At 49.5% G+C, this 20,484-nt stretch overlaps 1 protein-coding gene and 1 long non-coding RNA gene across 2 annotated transcripts; both read left to right on the forward strand.

The window, feature by feature from the left end:
* Positions 1-3,997: 3,997 nt before the first annotated feature.
* LOC134761189 (uncharacterized) lies at positions 3,998-9,070 on the forward strand (the record flags this gene model as incomplete). Its single annotated transcript, XM_063722942.1, has 3 exons — positions 3,998-4,112; positions 5,674-6,233; positions 8,217-9,070. Coding segments are annotated over 3 exons (912 nt in total), but the record flags the coding sequence as incomplete, so codon positions are not given.
* Positions 9,071-15,535: 6,465 nt separating this feature from the next.
* LOC134761163 (uncharacterized) lies at positions 15,536-20,484 on the forward strand. The gene is made up of 3 exons (XR_010139445.1): positions 15,536-15,648; positions 16,594-16,705; positions 17,862-20,484. It is a non-coding gene; the product is annotated as an uncharacterized LOC134761163 (long non-coding RNA).

The following is a 20,484-nucleotide window of genomic DNA, read 5'->3' on the forward strand; positions in this document are numbered from 1 at the left end:
CATAGGCACCTCTCCTCCCATGTTGTAAGGCAGCCACTGGCAGCTCCAGTCTGCCGCTTTGCAAACCTCAGTGGGTATAATTAAGCTGCTTCCTTCTTTAGTACCTGTAAAAATTCGGCATTCACTCTGTTTGGACCGACTAGATATATGTGCCCATTCCTGAAGAAATCGTAGTGAATTGGTGAATAGAATACATGAATTGAGGCCAGCAGCGGTGGCTCACACCTGTAATCCCAGCACTTTGGGAGGCCAAGACAGGAGGATCACTTGATGCCAGGAGTTCAAGACCAGTGTGGGCAACAAATTGAGACCCTGTCACTACAAAAAAATTAAAAAATTAACTGAACATGGTGGTGCACACACCTGTAGTCCTAGTCACACAGGAGGCTGGGGCAGGAGGATTGCTCACGCCCAGGAGGTTGAGGCTGCAGTAAGCTATGATTGTGCCACTGAACTCCAGTCTGGGCGACAGAGCAAGACCCTGTCTCTGAAAAACAAACATGAATTTGAACTTGAATTGGCAGCCTGCATCATGTACCTACCCCAGAGCTCACGCTGGGTAGGCTGAGAAAGGGACAGCCCCATCTAAATCACAAAAACCAACAGTGGCGTCAGAGTGCTCCCCAGGGGAGCATGAAGGCACTGTCAGCCAGATGAAGGGGCCTGGGCATGGAGCAGGCAGAAAGGCAGATTCCATGGTGACAGGCATCGTGAGTCTCTGGCTGAGTCAGCTCCTCGTTTCCTGGGGCTCCATTCCTCTTCATTTTGGATTTTATGGAAGTCAGTGTCCACAGGACCATTTGTGTCTGGGTCTCAGCTCTGCTTCTTAGTAGCTATGCTATCCTGAACAGAAGAATTAGCCTTCTAGGTCTCAGTTTATTCATCTGGAAAGGAGGATGATGTTCGTGTTCCTTCTTTTTTTTTTTTTTTTTTTTTTTTGAGACAGAGTCTCGCCCTGTCGCCCAGGCTAGAGTGCAGTGACATGATCTCGCGATCTCGGCTCACTGAGACCTCCGCCTCCCAGGTTCAAGCAATTCTCCTGCCTCAGCCTCCTGAGTAGCTGGGATTACAGGTGCCCGCGACCACGCCCAGCTATTTTTTAATAATTTTAGTAGAGACAAGGTTTCGCCATGTTGGCCAGGCTGGTCTTGAACTCCTGACCTCAGGTGATCTGCCTGCCTCGGCCTCCCAAAGTGCTGGGATTACAGGCATGAACCACCATGCCTGGCTGTTATTCTTTATTTTCTTCCATCCACACGATACTGTTCACACTTAAGGAGTAGGGTATTATATTTCCTTTTTTAAAAAAACAACAAAAAAAGAGAGAGACAGAGTCTTGCTGTGTTTCCCCGGTTGGGCTCAAACTCTTGGGCTCAGGCAGTCCTTCTGCCTTAGCCTCATGAGTAGCTGGGACTACAGGCACAAGCCACCATGTCTGGCTTATATTTACTTTACCTTCTATTTATGAGAAATGATTATATCCATTTATGATGAGAACATAAAGTCTTGGCTGGACACTGTGGCTCATGCCTGTAATCCCAGCACTTTGGGATAGGTGAATTGCTTGAGGCCAGGAGTTAGAGAACAGCCTGGCCAATATGGTGAAACCCTGACTCTACAAAAAATATGAAAATTACCTGGGTGTAGTGGCCTGGGACTGATAATCGCTTGAACCTGGGAGGCAGAGGTTGCAGTGAGCCAAGATTGCGCCACTGCACTCCAGCCTGGGCGACTGAGTGAGACTCCGTTTCGAAAAACAATTTTTTTTAAATTTTAAAAATAAATAACACAAGGTCTTTAAAAATATTAATTTAATTTAAAAATTAAGTCCATTTAAAGAAAAATGTTAAGTAGAGAAAAGTTAGAAGAGATATGGGGACGTTTTCAAAAACAGGAAAGCCATCCTGGAATGGTAGATGTCAGAGAAACGCTGAAGGCAGGAAGATGTTGAGAGTATGGACTGGGAAAATGCCTGGGCCTCAGTGTCAGCTCCTGGCCTGTTCCCCAAATCCCCTTAAGACAAGGAAGAGGCAGTGACTGATGTGGTCTCTGAGAAGTCTCAGACACAGCGCAGAAGGGCCATGGCTACTCCAGGGATGGGTGCGATGACTCCCTGGGGCCATGGCTTTCCTCCCTCCCTTCTCTCCTGCTCCTCCTGACCCCACAGCATTCCCAGCAGTTTCTGACAGGCAGGTGAGAAGGCCTGGGCCAGGGAGGCTGTGGCAGCTGCCCGTGCAACCAGCCCTGTGTAGCGCAAGTCTCTACAGCTCAGGGTCGGGAAGGCGGTACTAGGTGTTGGGTCCTTCCACCCATGTTACCTGGTTTCCTCCACAACCCGGGTGAGTATTGGGATCCTTCTCCTTCTTGTTACTTGAGAGGAGACCTCTACAGGTCACCACTTGGTCAGGAGCCAGGCTTGGTTAATAGGTGATGATTTGACCTCCCACTCTTGAATTTGAAACAAGTTACATTCATTTTTCTAAAAAGTCTTTTAAAAATATGAGTTAGGTGTGGTGGCTTGCCTGTAATCCCAGCACTTTGGGAGGCCGAGGCAGGCAGACCACCTGAGGTCATGAGTTTGAGACCAGCCTGGCCAATGTGGTGAAACCCCGTCTCTACTAAAAATACAAAAACTAGCTGGGCGTGTTGGCAGGTGCCTGTAATCCCAGCTACTCAGGAGGGTGAGGCGGGAGAAACGCTTAAACCCAGGAGGTGGAGGTTGCAGTGAGCCAAGATTATACCATTGCACTCCAGCCTGGGTGACAAGAGTGAAACTCCATCTCAAAAAAATAAAAATAAATGAATAAAATAAAAATATGGGCTAAACGCAGTGGCTCACAGCTGTAATCCTAGTGCTTTGGGAGGCTGAGAAGGATCGCTTAAAGCTAGGAGTTCAAGACCAACCTGGGCAACAAATTGAGACCATCTCTCTCTCTTAAAAAAAAAAAAAATTAGCTGCATGTGGTAGCACGTGCCTGTAGTCCCAGCTATTCTGGAATTCTTGGAGACTTAAAGCAGGAGCATTGCTTGAGCCCAGGAGGCCAAGGCTGCAGTGAGCCGTGATCGTGCCACTGCACTCCAGCCTGGGTGACCTGAGTGAGATCATGTCTCAATATAAATAAATAAAAATATGACTTTATCCCACCCTCTTGGATTGGCATGAAATACAGTATTTTTAGAGCCTTCCCCTCCCTAGAGTTGTTTAAAAGCCTTGGGTTCCCTAAAAGAGACCTTCGAGTTGAGACGCTGCTTTGATGCCTTTCCTTGGCAGGCTGGTGGTATGAGACTGGATATGAGCATCCTTTATACGCCCATCTGAGTTTATGCCTCTGGTGTCCGGGCTGAGGGTAGGTCTCCATCACTGAGACCTCGCTGTTCTGCCCTCCCCTCCCCTCCAGCCAATCCAATTCTTTCAAGTCAAAAGCCTGGGAAAGTTTTTCTGGGGCAGAGGAAGCTCAGGCTCCAGAACACAAAATCCTCCTTTTCTCTCTTCCTCCTCTCATTCTTTCCCCTTCTTTGCTTTCCATCATATTTATTGAGGGCTAGCGTAGAGCAGACACCATCCTGAGTGTGGGCTGGGGAGATGATGGTGATGACTAAGGTGTGCACCTGGTCTGCCTTCATGGAGTTTACATTCCATCAAGGGCCGGGGGGCAAATAGACCAAAAAAACAAGCACACAGACAAATCAGCAACAACAAAAAACCCCCAAACTTCAACCTGGAATAATTAACATGAAGGAAACAAGCCAGCGGCTAGGTGCAGAACCACTGAGGGTGTGCCGTGTAGGTGAGTGGTCAAGGAAGCCCTCTCTCAGAGGCAACATTTTTTTTTTTCGAGACAGTCTTGCTCTGTCACCAGGCTGGAGTGCAGTGACACAATCTCGGCTCATTGCAACCTCGGTCTGGGAGGCGACGTCTACGGTGGAGAAAATGACTCAGTTAATTCCCCCCCATCCCGCCAAGTTTTTTTTGTTGTTGTTGGGTGGGTGATGGAGTCTCGCTCTATCGCCCAGGCTGGAGTGCAGTGGCTCAATCTTGGCTCACTGCAACCTCTGCCTCCCGGGTTCAAGCGATTCTCCTGTGTCAGCCTCCCGAGTAGCTGGGATTACAGGCACGCGCCATCCCGCCTGGCTAACTTGTATTTTTAGTAGAGACGGGGTTTCACCATGTTGGCCAGGTTATTCTTGAACTCCCGACTTCAACTGATCCGCCTGCCTCGGCCTTCCAAAGTTCTGGGATTACAGACATGAGCCACTGCACCCGGCCTAGTCTTTCTAAAACCTCTTGCAAACAGCAAACAGACACAAGTCAGGAGGAAAAGCGGAGAGCCAGAGAAGTTCTGCAGATGGGAACGGAAAGCCTCAGGTACTCGTTCTCATGTTTGTCAAGCTGGGTTATCTGGTTTCCCAGTGAGTGGCAGAGGTGACAACAGTCACTGCGAGGACATGAACTCCAACAGCACAGCGAACAAGGCCACTTACAGATGACTTTCAGGGTGCTTTCGCATGCATTAACATTTACTTGTCTTTTTATTTTATTTACAAAATTAATAATAGTACAAAACTGATACATAGGTTTTTTTTTTTTGAGACGGAGTCTCGCTCTGAGTGCAGTGGCAAGATCTCGATCTCAGCTCACTGCAACCTCTGCCTCCCGGGTTCAAGTGATTCTCCTGCGTCAGCCTCCAGAGTAGCTGGGACTACAGGCGCCCGCCACTACATCTGGCTAATTTTTGTATTTTTAGTAGAGAGGGGGTTTCACCATTTTGGCCAGGCTGGTCTCGATCTCCTGACCTCGTGATCTGCCTACCTCAGCCTCCCAAAGTGTTGGTATTGCCTGTGTAGCTGGGATTACAGACAAATGCCGCCATGCCCGACGCCCAGCTAATTTTTATATTTTTAGTAGAGAAGGGGTTTCACCATGTTAATTTGTTCAGGCTGGTCTGGAACTCCTGACCTCAAGTGATCTGCCCACCTCGGCCTACCAGAGTGTTGGGATTACAGGCCTGAGCCACTGTGCCTGACCAATACATAGGGCAGTTGCTTGAACCAATGAGGCTTGCGCCCGGGACATGCAGGGGCGGGAGGGATCCCGTGGTGAGTGCGCAGTGGTCAGGCCGGGGGTGGGGGTTGGGGGGGGGAGCGGGGAGGGTGGAGTGGGAGCGCCCGGCCCGCCAGGAGGAAGCGGGGTCGCAGTGAAGTTAAGTTGGTCGTCCAACCTGTGTGGAGTCAAACTCCCAGGGCCGGGAGAGTCAGTATTCTTGGGGAGCCGACCCCAGCCCGCTCTGCAGCCCTGCTTGGCCATCTTTCCTCGGACTCTGGGGAGGCTGGGGGCAGAATCCCGCCTCATTCCGCTCCGTCCACACGCCCCCGCACCAGGACTAGGGCCCGGAAGATGCGACCGGGGTCCAGGCGGGCGCCGGGCTCTGGTGCCCCCTGTAAGTTTGGGGCGACCAGGAGGGGACCGCACGCAGGCAGTTTCCTTTGGACTGAGGACGTGCGTTTCCTCTCGGTGCCTGTTTTCTCTCCGTTTTTTGGTTTTTGTTTGTGTTTTAGACGAGTCTCGCTGTGTTGCCCAGGCTGGAGTGCAGTGGTTCGATCTCGGCTCACTGCAAGCTTCGCCTCCGGGGTTCACGCCCTTCTCCCGCCCAGCCTCCCGAGTAGGGATTACAGGCGCCTGCCACCACGCCCGGCTAATTTTTTTTGTATTTTTAGTAGAGACGGGGTTTCGCCCTGTTAGCCAGGGTGGTCTGGATCTACTGACCTCGTGGTCTGTCCGCTTCGGCCTCCCAAAGTGCTGGGATTACAGGCGTGAGCCACGGCGCGTGGCCTCTCTCTCCATTTTAAAGACAGTGACAGAACCGGGGAAGTATCCCGGCCGGGCGGGGAGGGCGGCAGACGCCTCTGCCTGGGGAGAGAGCCCTGGGCCCCCGACTGGGGTGCGGGCGGGGCCGGAGCAGGAGCGGACAAGGGGAGGCCGGGTGAGGCTGGGGCCGGGAGGGCGCCTGGGAGCCGGGCAGCGGGGGTCGCGGGAGCGCTGTCCGCTTCTGCCCGGTACCTGCGCCCCACGCCCTCCACCATCCGAGTGGCCGAGGTTGGGGCGCGGGAGGCTGGGCCGGGGTGGGTCCCGTTGCGGTGGCACGAGTGGGAGCCGGGAGCTGCCGGCTCGGGCAGCGCCCGGAGCGAGCCTCGCAAATGCCAGCGCCGGGGGGAGCGGATGGAGGTTGCGCCGTGGGACCTGAGGAGACGCTGAAGGTCCCCAGCAGGGAGTTGGGGGAGCGCGCGGTCACCTGACTCCCGGGGCGTACCTAGGTGGGGCGGGGCCCGGCCCTGCGAGGCAGAGGCCGGGGGCCTGGGCGCAGGGGCAGGGTGCGGAACGGGGGCAGTGGGGACGCGCGATGGGTCGGACACCGCCCTTGGCCTCGCTAAGTCCCAGCCCGCAGGGAAGAGGCATTGCTGGAAGGCAGGGATCCGCGCCGCCAAGGTGCTCATCTGACTCCTGCACAAATCCCGGAGACAGAATAAAGAGAAAAGATAAACCCTGTCAGCGCCGCCTGCCTCTTTCCTCCGCTCTTCTGCCAAATTCCAGTTTACTTTGGGGTGGACTTCTCCAGTAGGTGTTGGTTGGAAAAAAGCCTCCCCTCCAGGTAACGTCGCGGGGAGAGAGTTCAGAGCTTTGCCCCAGACACTGACTGGTGCAAGGGAACCTGGGCAGGATCTTGGCAGAATAGGAGGGCGACTAGGAGGACCCATCGAGGTGGATCCCTGACAGAGGGACCCCAAGGCTGTCGTCCCCAGACCCTGCCTTTGCAGACTGCGGCCCCTTTCCCGAAGCCTGCAGCCGTGGATAGCGTTGATCCAGCCCGAGCGGCTCAGTGCGCTGGTGTTGCCCTTGTCTTCTCTGCAACTTGGCTGAGCCCGAGGTGCCTGCCTGGCAGCGATCTGCTTGCTCTGTGCTGGGTGCCGGCAGGTGAGGAGCAAGTTTGGAGGCTGCTCACTTCCCACCCACCCCCTCGCCTCACCGCCAGGGGTAACTTAAGGCTTTTCTGTCTTTGTCTCTTCATCTTTTTTGAATTTTCTCTTTTGTGTGCTCTTGGGTGTTGAAAATAGTTTTATCTAGCTATTTCAGAAACATTTGGGACGACCTTTGTGGTGAGAAGTGTGAGTGTTGGGGTGGGCAAAGGAGGTTCTGGGGAAGCTTTTTGGACTGCAACCCTCAGTTGCAGGTCTGACATCCACCAGATGTCAAGGAGCAACCCAGGCAGGTCGTTGGCACAAAGCCACCCAGTTCTGCCAGGGTGCATGGCAGAGCCTCCAGCAATGAGGGGAGGGGAGTATGGAAGCTGACTGCCCACAGAGATGTTGCCAGGATTTGGGGTAGCTTCCAGTGACCCTGCCGGATCCTAATTTCCAGAGGAGTTTTGGAGTGGTTAATACTGCACCCTGTAAGACACGGGCAGTGGAGACAGAGACACTTGGAGGTGATCAGCAGCCCTTGGACTTGCCCACAGGCTGAACTTACCTGGGGTGATGGTAGGCAGTGAATAGGGGGTCTTTGAGAAGCTGGCATGAATTGCCTTTGTGGTAGGTTGTCCCCCATTCCTCTCATCCCTCCTTGCTGTAATGTAGAGTAACAAGATGTTTCCACAGCACAGAATGACTTCCCAGTGAAATGACATGAGGTGGTTAAACATGAAATAACATTGAGTCTCCTAGTGAGAAAGTTCCTCCCTTTTCAGTTCTCTGCGAATCCTTGTGATTTCTTTTAGAGGAAAGTTTCAGATTGGTGCTAGTCTGCCTTTAACACCTTTTAAATGCTTGCTAATCTTCCTTTCGTAATAAAGAGCAGACCTATGGCTCAGGTCCTCAAAGTGGGGAACAGTGCCTGACTAGAGCTTAGGTTGTTTTTGCTTTTGTTTCATTTATTTTTAGGATTCTTTCCTGGTTAATGGTCAGTGGTACTGATTTTTTTTCCATGTGTGGTAGTGATATAAAGCATCACTTTAAACATATGAAGTCACAAGAATCAATCTATTTATTTATTTATTTATTTATTTATTTATTTTGAGGCGGAATTTCACTCTGTAGCTGAAGTTGGAGTGCAGTGGCGCAGTCTTATCTCACTGCAACCTCTCTGGGGCTCAAGCAATTCTCAATTTCAGCCTCCCGAGTATCTGGGATTACAGGTGCCCGCCACCACGCCCAGGTAATTTTTTATTTTAGTAGAGACGGGTTTCACCATGTTGACCACGGTGTCTCGAACTCCTGAGCTCAGGCAGTCTGCCCGCCTTGGCCTCCCAAAGTGCTGGGATTACAGGCGTGAGCCACCGTGCCTGGCTGAAATGAATCTGTTTAATAGAAATGGTAGTAATAATAGTACAAGTATTATCAAATATAGTGGAAATCGTGCAAGTGGTCTAGGAATGGCTGATGCCAGGGGCATGTGTGTCTAGCAGAAGAAGCTGCCGTGGGAACTCTGGAGCCCATCTTCCCCTGGACTTGGATTCCGTTCTGTTTTCTGCCCTTCAGCATTTTATCTGTGGAGTGGTGGTGAACAGGTCAGCTCTCTAAAGCCAGAAGGATGTATGGGATGGCTGGTCTGAGATAGCCTGGGCCTGCTTTGAGGGCTGAAAAGGAAAATGTGTTTGATAGAAAAGCAGATGGATGGGACCGGTTCCTGATTCTGAGTATAGAATGGGTGGCGGTTGGGGGTTGGAGATGAAAAGTCCCCTGCACAGAGAGCTAGAAGTTCTCTTCCTGGCTCATCTACTGACTGTGGTGTGATGATAGATTTCATCTCTGTGAGCCTCCGTTTCTACCTCCCCACAAAGGGCTCATGAGGCTCAAGTCAGATCACATGAGTGGAGATGCGATGGAAAGGTACTAAATGCTGCATGGGGGCGAAGGGGGTTGATCAGAACTGTTCCCACTTTTCTCTCCCTGAGCCTGTGCCCCTGGTGACCAAGGTCAGATGTCTGGTGGTGACAGCCCCACCAGTAGCAGTCAAGACTAGCCATGCAGGGGCCAAAGAGGCAGCCAGGTGGGTATGAGCCTGGGCAGAACTAGTCTGTGTGGGAAGAGGCGGTGGGGGGGTGGGGGGGGAAGGCACAGGGAAGGACCTGGATAGGGACAGGGAGGGATTGGCTGGGGCCAGGGTGCCCCAGGCCCATGGAGTCTTTTATTTCTTCCTGAATGTGCTGTGCTCTTGCCTGCAATGCAGGCAGGCATTAGCTTTCCCAGCCCCTGGCTTCATCTCATTGTTATGTTGCTCCAGCCATCCTGATGGCTTTGGCCATGGACTTAACCTACTCAAGGAGAAAGAGTGATTGGTTTCATCATGGTGCTAAGTGATCTCTCCTTCCCTTGCTGTATCTGGAGTTTCTTTGTTTTTAAGCATCTGAAATCAATGCAGTGAACACTATTGACCTTTGTTCTGCAGGCGCTGGTGGCCATGGGAGGCCTGGAGCAGGCTGTAGCTGCCAGCCTCTCTTAAGCATTCCCCAAACTCCATGCTGGGTGTTAAATTTGATGAGTTCTTCCTTCCTCCCCCTCTCATCACAGGGTCAGGTCAGGCTCAGGCCCCTTCTCATCCTTCCAGAAGGCTTGATCCATCCATCGGTCTTCCCAGCATCTTTAATTGACAGGCTTGTGCAGATAACACTCTTGACTCTTAGCCTTAAGGGTTGAAATGGTTATGCGTGGCTTGCAGTGACTGCCTAGTGGTCTTTGTCATTCTCCTGCTCTCTCCAGGCCACTTGGAAATACTGCGTATTAGGGGACAGGGAGGTGTGCCAGGCAGGGCAGTAATGAGACAGATGTCCCATATAGTCCCAGAGCTAGGAGACTCCCAGACAGTCTTGGTAGTTCCCAAGAACTGTGCGCCAACCTCCAACTTCAGTATCCCTTTTCAAGAAATGGTCATGGTTCTCATCATCTGGGATTTGACTGTGCTCTGCAGGAGTGGTAGGGCAGCCTGGAGGTTATGCCTCTTTCTGCCCATCTTCCCGGGTTTCTGGCACATGGGATCCTGTAAAAGCAGTGGTGTGTCTGAGAGGGGATTGGAGTAGAGCATGGCTCCCAGGAGACACCTGGATTAAGTGTTCCTCAGAGACTGGGGTTTGGAAACCACTTTGATTTTCAGAGCCTGCTTCTTACAGATGTGGGTAGTGGGGAGCTTGGCTCTCCCAGGGGGAAAACAGGCGCCTTTGGTGGGAAGGACAGAGGCAGAGGAACACAATCAAAATATGTACGTTCTTGGCCGGGCGCGATTGCTCACACCTGTAATCCAGCACTTTGGGAGGCCAAGGTGGGTGGATCATGAGATCAGGAGTTCGAGACCATAATGGCCAACATGGTGAGACCCTGAAACCCTGAATCTACTAAAAATACAAAAATTAGCTGGGCGTGGTGGTTGCGCGCCTGTAGTCCTAGCTACTTGGAGGCTGAGGCAGGACTATTGCTTGAACCCAGGAGGCGGAGGTTGCAGTGAGCCAAGATCGCATCACTGTACTCCAGCCTGGCGACAGAGCAAGACTCCGTCTTTAAAAAAAAAAAAAAAAAGAAAAGAAAAAATCAAATCTCACTGGGCATGGTGGCTCGTGCTTATAATCCCAGCACTTTGGGAGGCCCAGGAGCTCGAGACCACCCTGGGCAAAATGGTGAGTCCCCATTTCTACAAAAAAATATTAAAAGAAAATTAGCTGGGCATGGCAGCACATGCCTGTGGTCCCGGCTACTCAGGAGGCTGAGGTGTGAGGATTGCTTGAGCCCAGGAGATCAAGGCTGCAGTGAGCTGTGATGGTGCCACTTCACTCCAGTCTGGGTGTCAGAGCGAGACCCTGTCTCAACAAATAAATTTTAAAAATCTTATATTTACCTCGCAAAACCAATACCAATTACTAGACCAGCTTCTAACACTCTGGGCTGAACCCCTGGCAGGGAGCTTGCACCCAGTAAGCCCCAGCTCAGCACCACATCCTTGTACCAAAGAGAGTTTGAGATTAAAATCTAGAAAAGCAAAGTTCACGCTTCTTGTGGTTTTGGAGTCTCAGAAGGTGGTTTTATTGTTTCTTAATTATATTGAGCCTTCTTTTAGCTTTAAAGGGAATGTCACCGGGTGCGGTGGCTCCTGCCTCTAATCCCAGCACTATGGGAGGCCGAGGCAGGTGGATCACCTGAGGTTGGGAATTCGAGACCAGCCTGGCCAACATAGTGAAACCCCCAACTCTACTAACATACAAAATCAGTTGAGTGTGGTGGCACACGCCTGTAATCCCAGCCACTTGGGAGGCTGAGGCAGGAGAATCGCTTGAACCCTGGAGGCAGAGGTTTCGGTAAGCCAAGATTGTGCCATTGCACTCCAGCCTGGGCAACAAGAGCAAAACTACGTCTCAAAACAAAACAAAAATTAGCTGGGAGTGGTGGCACGCACCTGTGGTCCCAGCTACTTGGGAGGCTGAGGCAGAAGAATCCCTTGAACCCAGGAGGTGGAGGCTGCAGTAAGCCAAGATCACGCCACTGTACTCTAGCCTGGGCGACAAAGCGAGATTCTGTCTCAAGAAAATAAATAAAAAGTAAAAAAGAAGATAAGGAGTGGGCTGATACAACGCTGCTTAGCAGGAATTGTCACTGGTTTAGAGAGGTAATGTAACCGCACCATGAGTTCATCTTGCCAACTGCCTAGACAGAGCCTATTTATCAAGACGGGAATTGCAGTAGACAAAGAGTAATTCATGCAGAGTCGACCGGAGTTTTATTATCACTGAAGTCAGTCTCCCCAAGGATTCGGGGATCACAGTTTTTTGTTTTTTGCTTTTTGTTTTTTTTGAGACGCTCACTGCAACCTCCACCTCCTGCGTTCAAGTGATTTTCATGCCTCAGCCTCCCGAGCAGCTGGGACTACAGGCGTGTGCCACCACACCTAGCTAATCATTGCGATTTTAGTAGAGATGAGGTTTCACCGTGTTGGCTGGTCTTGAACTCCTGACCTCAAGTGATCCACCTGCCTCGGTCTACCAAACTGCAGGGATTACTGACATGAGCCTCGGTGCCTGACCAAGGGGATCAGAGTTTTTAAAGGTAATTTGGTGAGTAGGGGCTTGGGAAGTGGGGAGTGCTGATTGGTCAGGTTGAAAATGGAATCACAGCCGGTAGAAGTGAGTTTTTCTTGCTGTCTTCTGTTCCTGGTGCGATGGCAGAACTGGTTGAACCAGATTAGCAGTCGGGGTGGTGTCAGCTGATCCATGGTGTGTAGGGTCTGCCAAATATCTCCAGCCCTGATCTTAAGTTTTACGACAGTGATGTTATCCCCAGGAGCAATTTGGGGAGGTTCAGACTCTTGGAGCCAGAGGCGGCATGACCCCTAAACTGTAATTTATTCCCCCACCCACCCACCCAGACGGAGTCTTGCTCTGTCACCCAGGCTGGAGTGCAGTGGTGCAATCTCGGCTTGCTGCAACCTCCGCCTCCCGGGTTCAAATGATTCTTTTGCTTCAACCTCCCAAGTAGCTGGGATTACGGGCATGTGCCCCCATGCCCAGCTAATTTTTGTGTTCTTAGTAGTGACGGGGTTTCACCATGTTGACCAGGCTGGTTTCGAACTCTTGAGCTTGTGATCAGCCTGCCTCGGCCTCCCGAAGTGCTGGGATTACAGGCGTGAGCCACCGCACCCGGCCTAAATGGTAATTTTTAACCTTGTAGCTAATTTGTTAGTCCTGCAAATGCGGACTGGTCCCTAGGCAAGAAGGAGGTCTTTTCGGGAAAGCGCTATTACCAATTTTGTTTCAGAGTTCCTTCCCAAAGTTAGTTCAGCCTACACCCAGGAATGAAGGAGGACAGCTTAAAGGTTAGAAGCAAGATGGAGTCAGTTACCTCTGATTTCTTTCACTGTCATAATTTCCTCAGTTATACTTTTGCAAAGGCAGTTTCAATAACATGGGTTAGTGATGGGCTATACTTTTTTTTCTTTTTTTTAGAGATGAGATCTTGCTCTGTTGCCTGGCCTGGACTGCATGGTGCCATCACGGCTCATTGCAGCCTCAACCTCCAGGGCTCAAATGATCCTCTTGCCTCAGTCTCCCGCGTAGCTGGGACTACAGGTGTATGCTGCCGTGGCTGTGTGTGTGTGTGTGTGTGTGTGTGTGTGTGTGTGTGTGTGTGTGTGTGTGTGTGTGTGTGTGTGTGTGTGTGTGTGTGTGTGTGTGTGTGTGTGTGTGTGTGTGTGTGTGTGTGTGTGTGTGTGTGTGTGTGTGTAGACAGGCTCCACTATGTTGCCTAGACTGGTCTCGAACTCCTGGCCGCATAGCAGTATCTGGAGCCTCTTGAGCCAAGGCTGGAGCTGAATCAGCCATGAGGCTGCACAGGACTGTGGGGCCCTAGGTCAGACCCAGCAAGCCATTCAGTTCACCTAGGCTCAGGACCTGTAATGTGAGAGGCGGCCTCAGAGATATCTGAAATACCTTTGAGGTCTTTTTCCCATTGTCTTGGCTATCAACACTTGGCTCCTCTTTAGTTATGCAAATACCTCTAGCAAGTGATTGTTTTGCAGCCCACTTGGATTCTTTTCAGGAAAAGAGGATGTTATTTTCTACCACATAGTCAAGCTGAAAATTTTTCAATCTTTTATGCTCTGCTTTCCTTTTAAATATAAATTCCAAATTAAAGTAATTTCTTTGATCTCACATCTGAGTATTGGCTGTTAGACACAGCCAGGCCACATCTTGAACTCTTTCTGCCTAGAAATTTCTTCTGCCAGATACTCTTGATTGTTCTGAAGTTCCAACTTCCACAGATTCCTGGAACATGAATAGAATTCAGCCAAACTCTTTCCTAAGGCATAATGTGGGAGATATTTGCCCCAGTTCCCAATAAGTTACTCACTTTCCATCTGAGACTTTGACAGCCTATATTCATTGTTCATAACACCATCAGCATTTTGATCACAACCATTTAACTAGTCTCTATAAAGTTTGAAACATTTTCTACTCTTCCTGTTGTGAACCCCCAAAATTGGACACAGGTCTCAGTTAACTCAGAAAGCTTATTTTGCCAAGGTTGAGAAGGCACATCTGTGACACAGCCTCAGGAGATCCTGACGACATGTGTCCAAGGTGGTAGGGGTACAGCTTGGTTTTATACATTTTAGGGAGACATGAGACATCAATCAATATGTAAGATGTACATCAGTTCAGTCTGGAAAGGGGCTCCAGGTGAAGGCAGGACAACTTGAAGCAGGGAATGGGCTTCCAGTCTTAGATAGATAAGAGACACATGGTTGCATTCTTTTGCGCTTCTGATGAGCCTCTCCAAAAAGAGGCAATCAGGTATGTGTTTATCTCAGTGAGCAGAGGGGAGACTTTCAATAGAATGGGAGGCAGGTGTGCTCTAAGCAGTTCCCAGGTTGAGTGGGGTCCCAAGATTTACTTTTCCTTTCACACTGTTTTCTCCTGAGCCCCCCAAACCCTTCCAGTCTCTGGCCATGACTGAGTTCCACAGCTGCTTTTGTACTATCAGGTATCTTTTAGCAATACTTTATTTACCAAGTATATGTGTTAGAACATTCTTGCATTGCTACAAAGAAATACTCGAGGTTGGGAAATTTACAAATAAAAGAGTTTGAATTGGCTTATGGTTCTGCAGGCTGTACAAGAGTTATGGTGCCTGCAGTTGCTTGGCTTCTGAGGATATCTCAAGGGGATTTTACTCGGTGGAACATGAAGTGGGAGCAGACATCTCTCATGGCAGAGTGGGAGCAAGAAAGAGAGTAAGGCGGGAGGTTCCACACATCTGAACAATCAGATCTTGCAAGAACTCACCCACTGTCATGAGGACAGCACCAAGCCTCGCGGAATCCTCTCTGATGACCCAACCACCTCCCACCAGGTGCCACATGCAACATTGGGGATTACGTTTCAACAGGAGATTGAGAGAGGACACACATCCACACTATATCAGGAGGTGTGTGCCTTGCAACCAGCAGGGGATGCTGCAGGACTGCCCTATGGTCCCTACACAGCTGCTTAGTAAGAACCATTCACTCCAAGGAACCTGTGCCCTGTGTTCAATGATGGGGACTCAGGAGCTGTGTCCTCTCTGGCCTGGCAGAGTCCCCTAAGCAGAGACCTGGATATGGTCTCGGCAGGTGCTTCTTCCCAGGGCCCTCCCAAGGGGGAAACCAAACCTTCCTCCTCCTCAGTCTGCAGTGTGAGCTGAGCTTCAGCCCCAGGGCTCAGGGAGGGGCTGGGCAGTCCTTGGATGGAAACATATTTGCATGAGCAGCCCCTCCTCTGGCAGAGGATGGAGAAGAAAAGGAGACCTGGGGCAGCCCAGGCCTACTGTTAGGGCTCAGGGGCTGTGTCCACTATGGGCTGGACTCTTCTCCTTCTCGTGCTCCTCTCTCACTGCACAGGTAGGGAAAGTCCTTATAAACTGAGTCTCAGTGTCCAACCTACACCATCCCCTCTGGCTCAGACCTACGAGAAGCTTTACCCTGGGCACTGCCTTATCACCCATGATGTCTGTGTTTTCAGGTTCCCTCTCCCAGCCTGTGCCAACTGAGCCATCTTCCCATTCTGCATCTTCTGGAGCATCAGCCAGACTCACCTGCACACTGAGCAGTGGCTTCAGTGTTGGGGACTTCTGGATAAGCTGGTACCAACAAAAGCCAGGGAACCCTCCCCGGTATCTCCTGTACTACCACTCAGACTCCGATAAGGGCCAAGGCTCTGGAGTTCCCAGCCGCTTCTCTGGCTCCAATGATGCATCAGCCAATGCAGGGATTCTGCGTATCTCTGGGCTCCAGCCTGAGGATGAGGCTGACTATTACTGTGGTACATGGCACGGCAACTCTAAGACTCACACAGTGCTCCAGACCCATGAGGAAGTAAGACAAAAACCTCCCCTCTACTCTCCTGCCCTAGTGAAGTCACCCCTGCTGGTGGCTCTGACCAAATCTAGCTCAGGGGGTGATATCTGTTGTCACATCAACAGCACTGGAGCTCCCACGGACAAGTAGATCTAACAAAGTCCTACCTTGCTCACATTTCACAGGCAGACATCCCTTGCTCAGGGGTAAAATCTCTCAGGGTTGACATTGAAGAAGGCAAGAGGGGTGGGTTGGGGTTCATCTCAGCCCAGAGTCTAGAAGTAACTCAGAGATGCTGCTGGTCTGAGAGTTTTAATATATGAGCATTGGGATACAGTACAGGGATGCAGATGGGAATTGTATTCTCTATATCAGTAAGGAACCATCAGTAGTTGAAAAGTCAATACATTGAAAATAGCGTAAAGCATGAAATGATAAGTATGACAAAAATTGTTGTTTTACACACTAGAAGTCATAAAACATTGCTTAGATGCAGGTCTTAAAGAAGACCTGAGTAAATGCACAGATAATCCTTTTTTTTTTTTTTTTTTTTTGAGATGGAGTTTCACTCTTGTTGCCCAGGCTGGAGTGCAATGGTGCGATCTTGACTCACTGCAACCTCCACCTCCTGGGTTCAAGCGATTCTCCTGCCTTAGCCTCCCTAGTAGCTGGGACTATAGGCATGTGCCACGATGCCCGGCTAATTTTTTTTTTTTTTTTTTTTTTTTCAGTAGCGACGGGGTTTCACCGTGTTCGTTCTCGATCTCTTGACCTCATGATCTGCCCACCTCGGCCTCTCAAAGTGCTGGGATTACAGGCGTGAGCCACCACGCCTGGCCCCAGGTAACCCTTTTTATGTGAGAGTGTGGAGAATGTTGCTGCAGCAGGCGTGGGATGGGGGATGGCTGGGTTGAGACTGTTGTCACCTGCAGTGTGCACCTGAGGTGACATGGTTCTGAACATCACTTTCCCCAGTGAAGGCCCGAGTGACCTATTACTTGCTTCTCAAAATTCAGGAACTAGATGACTCTAGGACAGTGCACAGTAAGCTTTCTGCATATTCTTTCATGTGATTTCGAGGTCACTGACTCTTTATCCAAGCCTTAAACACAAAATCCACATCCATCATTCTTGTGTAAAGAGACCGTTCTAACAAAATTGTCTGTCACCTCCCTCCTTGCCTTAGCATATTCCAGAGTGAGGACATATCTCTCCAACACATGAGAATATTGGTGATCTCATGTTGGCAGGTTCTAAAAAAGCTGAACACACTCTTAGCCTACAATTCAGAACCCTAGCTGAACTGAATATACTTCTAGCTATGTAACTAAATGAGCAACATGTGCCACACAAGACCCTGTACCCAAATGCTTATAGCTACTCTAATCATGATTGTCAAAGCTTGAAAACAACCAATGTGTTCTTCAATAGGCAAATGGATCCACAAGCCTTGGTAACCGATAGAATGAAGTATTATTCTACAGTAAGAAGGAGGTACCGGGGCACAAAAGAATATGCAGAAAGCTACGTGCATATTGCTAAATGACAGAAGCCAATCTGAAAAGATGGAAATTTTGGTGGTGGTGGTGGTGTGGGGGGCCGGAGCCTTGGGAACCAGTGCCTGCCTGAAGTCCACATGACTCCCACATTTACCAGAGGGTGCTGTGGGCTAAGCACCTGCTTAGGGCTCCTCAGCTGAAAGCCCCCTTTTTCTTGCTTCAGGAAGGTGTTGCTGTGCCCTCTCTGGGGTGAAAGTCTTTCTCCTTCTACAGTGTTTCCTTTTCTCAGCTGTAGTTCAGACTGAGGTTAAAGGAGGGGCTTGCACAGCCTCCAGAAATGGGGAAGATTTGCATGGAGTCCTCCCACCCTTAGAATCAGTGTGATGGATAAGAGGTGATGGTGGGCTCAGTCCTGGCCATGGACTCGGGCAGCAGAGCCTGGGGCATCTCCACTGTGGCCTGGGTTCCATGCATCCTCCCTTTCTTCACACATTGCACAGGTGGCTGCCTGCAGAGAATTCAAGGGAAGCTCCTGGATGTCACCTGCGATGATGACCTTTCCCTCCTCTCTGGGAAGCAGGCCTGATCTGTCCTCTCTGTTCTCTGTGTTGTTCCCTTCTTTCAGGGTCTTGGTGGGAGGATGTGTTCACTCAGTCCCACTCTGTCAGGGTCTCTGGGACAAAAGAACACCATCTTCGGCACCTGGAGCAGTGGTAGCATTGAGAGCAAATATGTGCATTGGTGCCATCAGCGCCTGGGCAGTGCCCCCACCGCCATAATCTACAATGATAACAAAAGACCCTTCAGTGTTATGCATTGAAGACCCTTCAGTGTTACACATTGGTTCTCTGGCTCCAGCAGCTCCATCCAACTCTGCCTCCCTGACCATCTCTGGGCTGCAGTCTGAAGATGAGGTCAACTACTACTGTCATTCTTGTGATAGCGGCGGTAATCACACAGTTCTCCAGACCCATGGGGAAGTGATACAGAAACTCCCCAGAGTGACCCCACCCTGGCTCAGCTCTCAGCCTGTCCCCATCAGCTCTCTCCAATTTCCTGCCTGAATGCTGGAGGTGGACTTGTCTACTCATGACTTCTCCAATTTTCTCTCCAAAAATACCACATCTCTCCCTCTGTATCTTTATGAGTTATCTTGTGATACATTTACCATCAAGCCTCTCCTCTTCCCTGGGTACAAGTCAAATAACATGGCCTCCCTCACCACTTCTGGGCTGAAGCCTGGGAACTGTGCTGATGTGTATTGTTTATCACAGGACGGGAACCTTGAGGACTGCATTGTGTGGGGGCCCACGGGGAAATGAGATACAAACCTGTGAGCTCCTCCAACCTATTCACTGCGCTGAGGAATTGCCCAGTGGACCTCTAGGAAGGCATGATGTGGGCTCCTTGTGGACACTATTGGACGTTTGAAGGGGCTCTTAACTAAAGGACCTTTTTAAAGTTGGGAGTACTAACAGTGCTCCACAAATTCAGTTAAGACTGTTCAGAATTTCTCATTCAACTAATATTGACGTGCAGCCCAATTCTAAAGTATTTTAGGATCTGTTTAATGATAAGCATTACATAGATTGTTAATAGTAAATCTAAAGAACAGAAAGTCTAGATATGTTTACTTAACCTCTGATTTCATTTCATAGAGAAACTGATAAAAACAAGGATGCCTGGAGTCGCTAAAAGATGGTTCACTTACTCATCTTTTCTGCCAACAGTCTTTCAATTCTATGTGGTGATCAGTTAAGGGGACTTTGCACCATTACAGTGTGCATTGACCCCTTGCTGTCATTTCTAGCACAGGAACAGTAATGCCACAACACAACTTCCTTCTGTAGTTTTCCAAAGGCCAACTTTCTCAATGCTGCCTCTAGAGCTCCATCTCCTCCTGTTTCTGCCACTCACCATCATCAGATGTGTGAGGAGAATTAAAAGTTGCATGGGGACACCTATGGAGTTTACTCCCCAGACAGGGTTTGTGATGGGAAAGCTTTAGGTCACAGATGCCTGACCTTAGAGGCCTAATAAGAGATCTAATATGATATCTTTAGTATTAATGGAGGTGAGCTATAAGGAGGAGCGATGATAGAATATTGCAGGTGTTGGTAATAGCATTTGCCAAGAATAGGGATAAAACAGCTGTTCATTTAACTAATTAATATGACTTGTGTTTGGCTTGGGTATGGCAGATCTCAGCGGGGACAGGATTAGGGGAAGTGATTCTAGATGTGTCCAGACGACAGAAAGGTATAATGTAAACAGATCATGAAGAGGACAGATCCTGAGAAGTGTGCACATGTCCACAGAGGCCACATGGAGTCACTGTAGATAGTAAATCCTTAGCTGGTGTTTATGAGCTCTTCAGGTGCAGAATGGAGAATGGATTGCAAGGTAAACTGAGGCAACACCAGAGACAGGCACACTAATGTTTCAGAGGAAATAATTCAGGATGAGATGATGGTGTCTTTTTATAGATTCCTAAGTGAAAAAAAGCAAAAGGAGCAATTTTAGATATAAAATGAAGTAATTGGTAAAAAACGAATGAGATTGAGAGGTTTTTGGGGGCCAGAAAAAGATGAACACCTAAGATGAGCACCACACGTCTGGTTGGGGCTTTGGAAGGATTCTTATTCACCATCTAAAAGATGGGCCCTGGAGTCATAGATTTATGACAAAATATATGCCACTTATGTTTGTGATTTCCTCAGTGTTCCGCATTGGTTCTGTGCTGATTTTTACCATTTAGCACAGGACAGGAACCTTGAGGACTGCATTGTGTGGGAGCCCATAGGGAAACAAGATACAAACCTGTGAACTTCCTCCAACCTATTCAGTGTACTGAGGGACGGTCCAATGGACCTATAGGAAGACATGGTGTGGGCTCCTTGTAGACACTATTAGATGTTGGGGAGGAAAAGTAACTTTGGAGAGTTCCTTCAGGGTAGAAGATGAAAAAAGGAATGTAAAGTTTTTTTAAAATTATATGTACTTTTGTGTTATATGGAGTCTTAAAGAAGTCTTAAAATAACCATGCACTTATAAACTGTAGATAGTAAATTATATATGTATATTTCACCTCAATGAAAATAGATTAAAACATAAAAAATAAAA

The sequence above is a fragment of the Pongo abelii genome, chromosome 23, assembly GCF_028885655.2.
Source record: "Pongo abelii isolate AG06213 chromosome 23, NHGRI_mPonAbe1-v2.0_pri, whole genome shotgun sequence".
NCBI lineage: Eukaryota > Metazoa > Chordata > Mammalia > Primates > Hominidae > Pongo > Pongo abelii.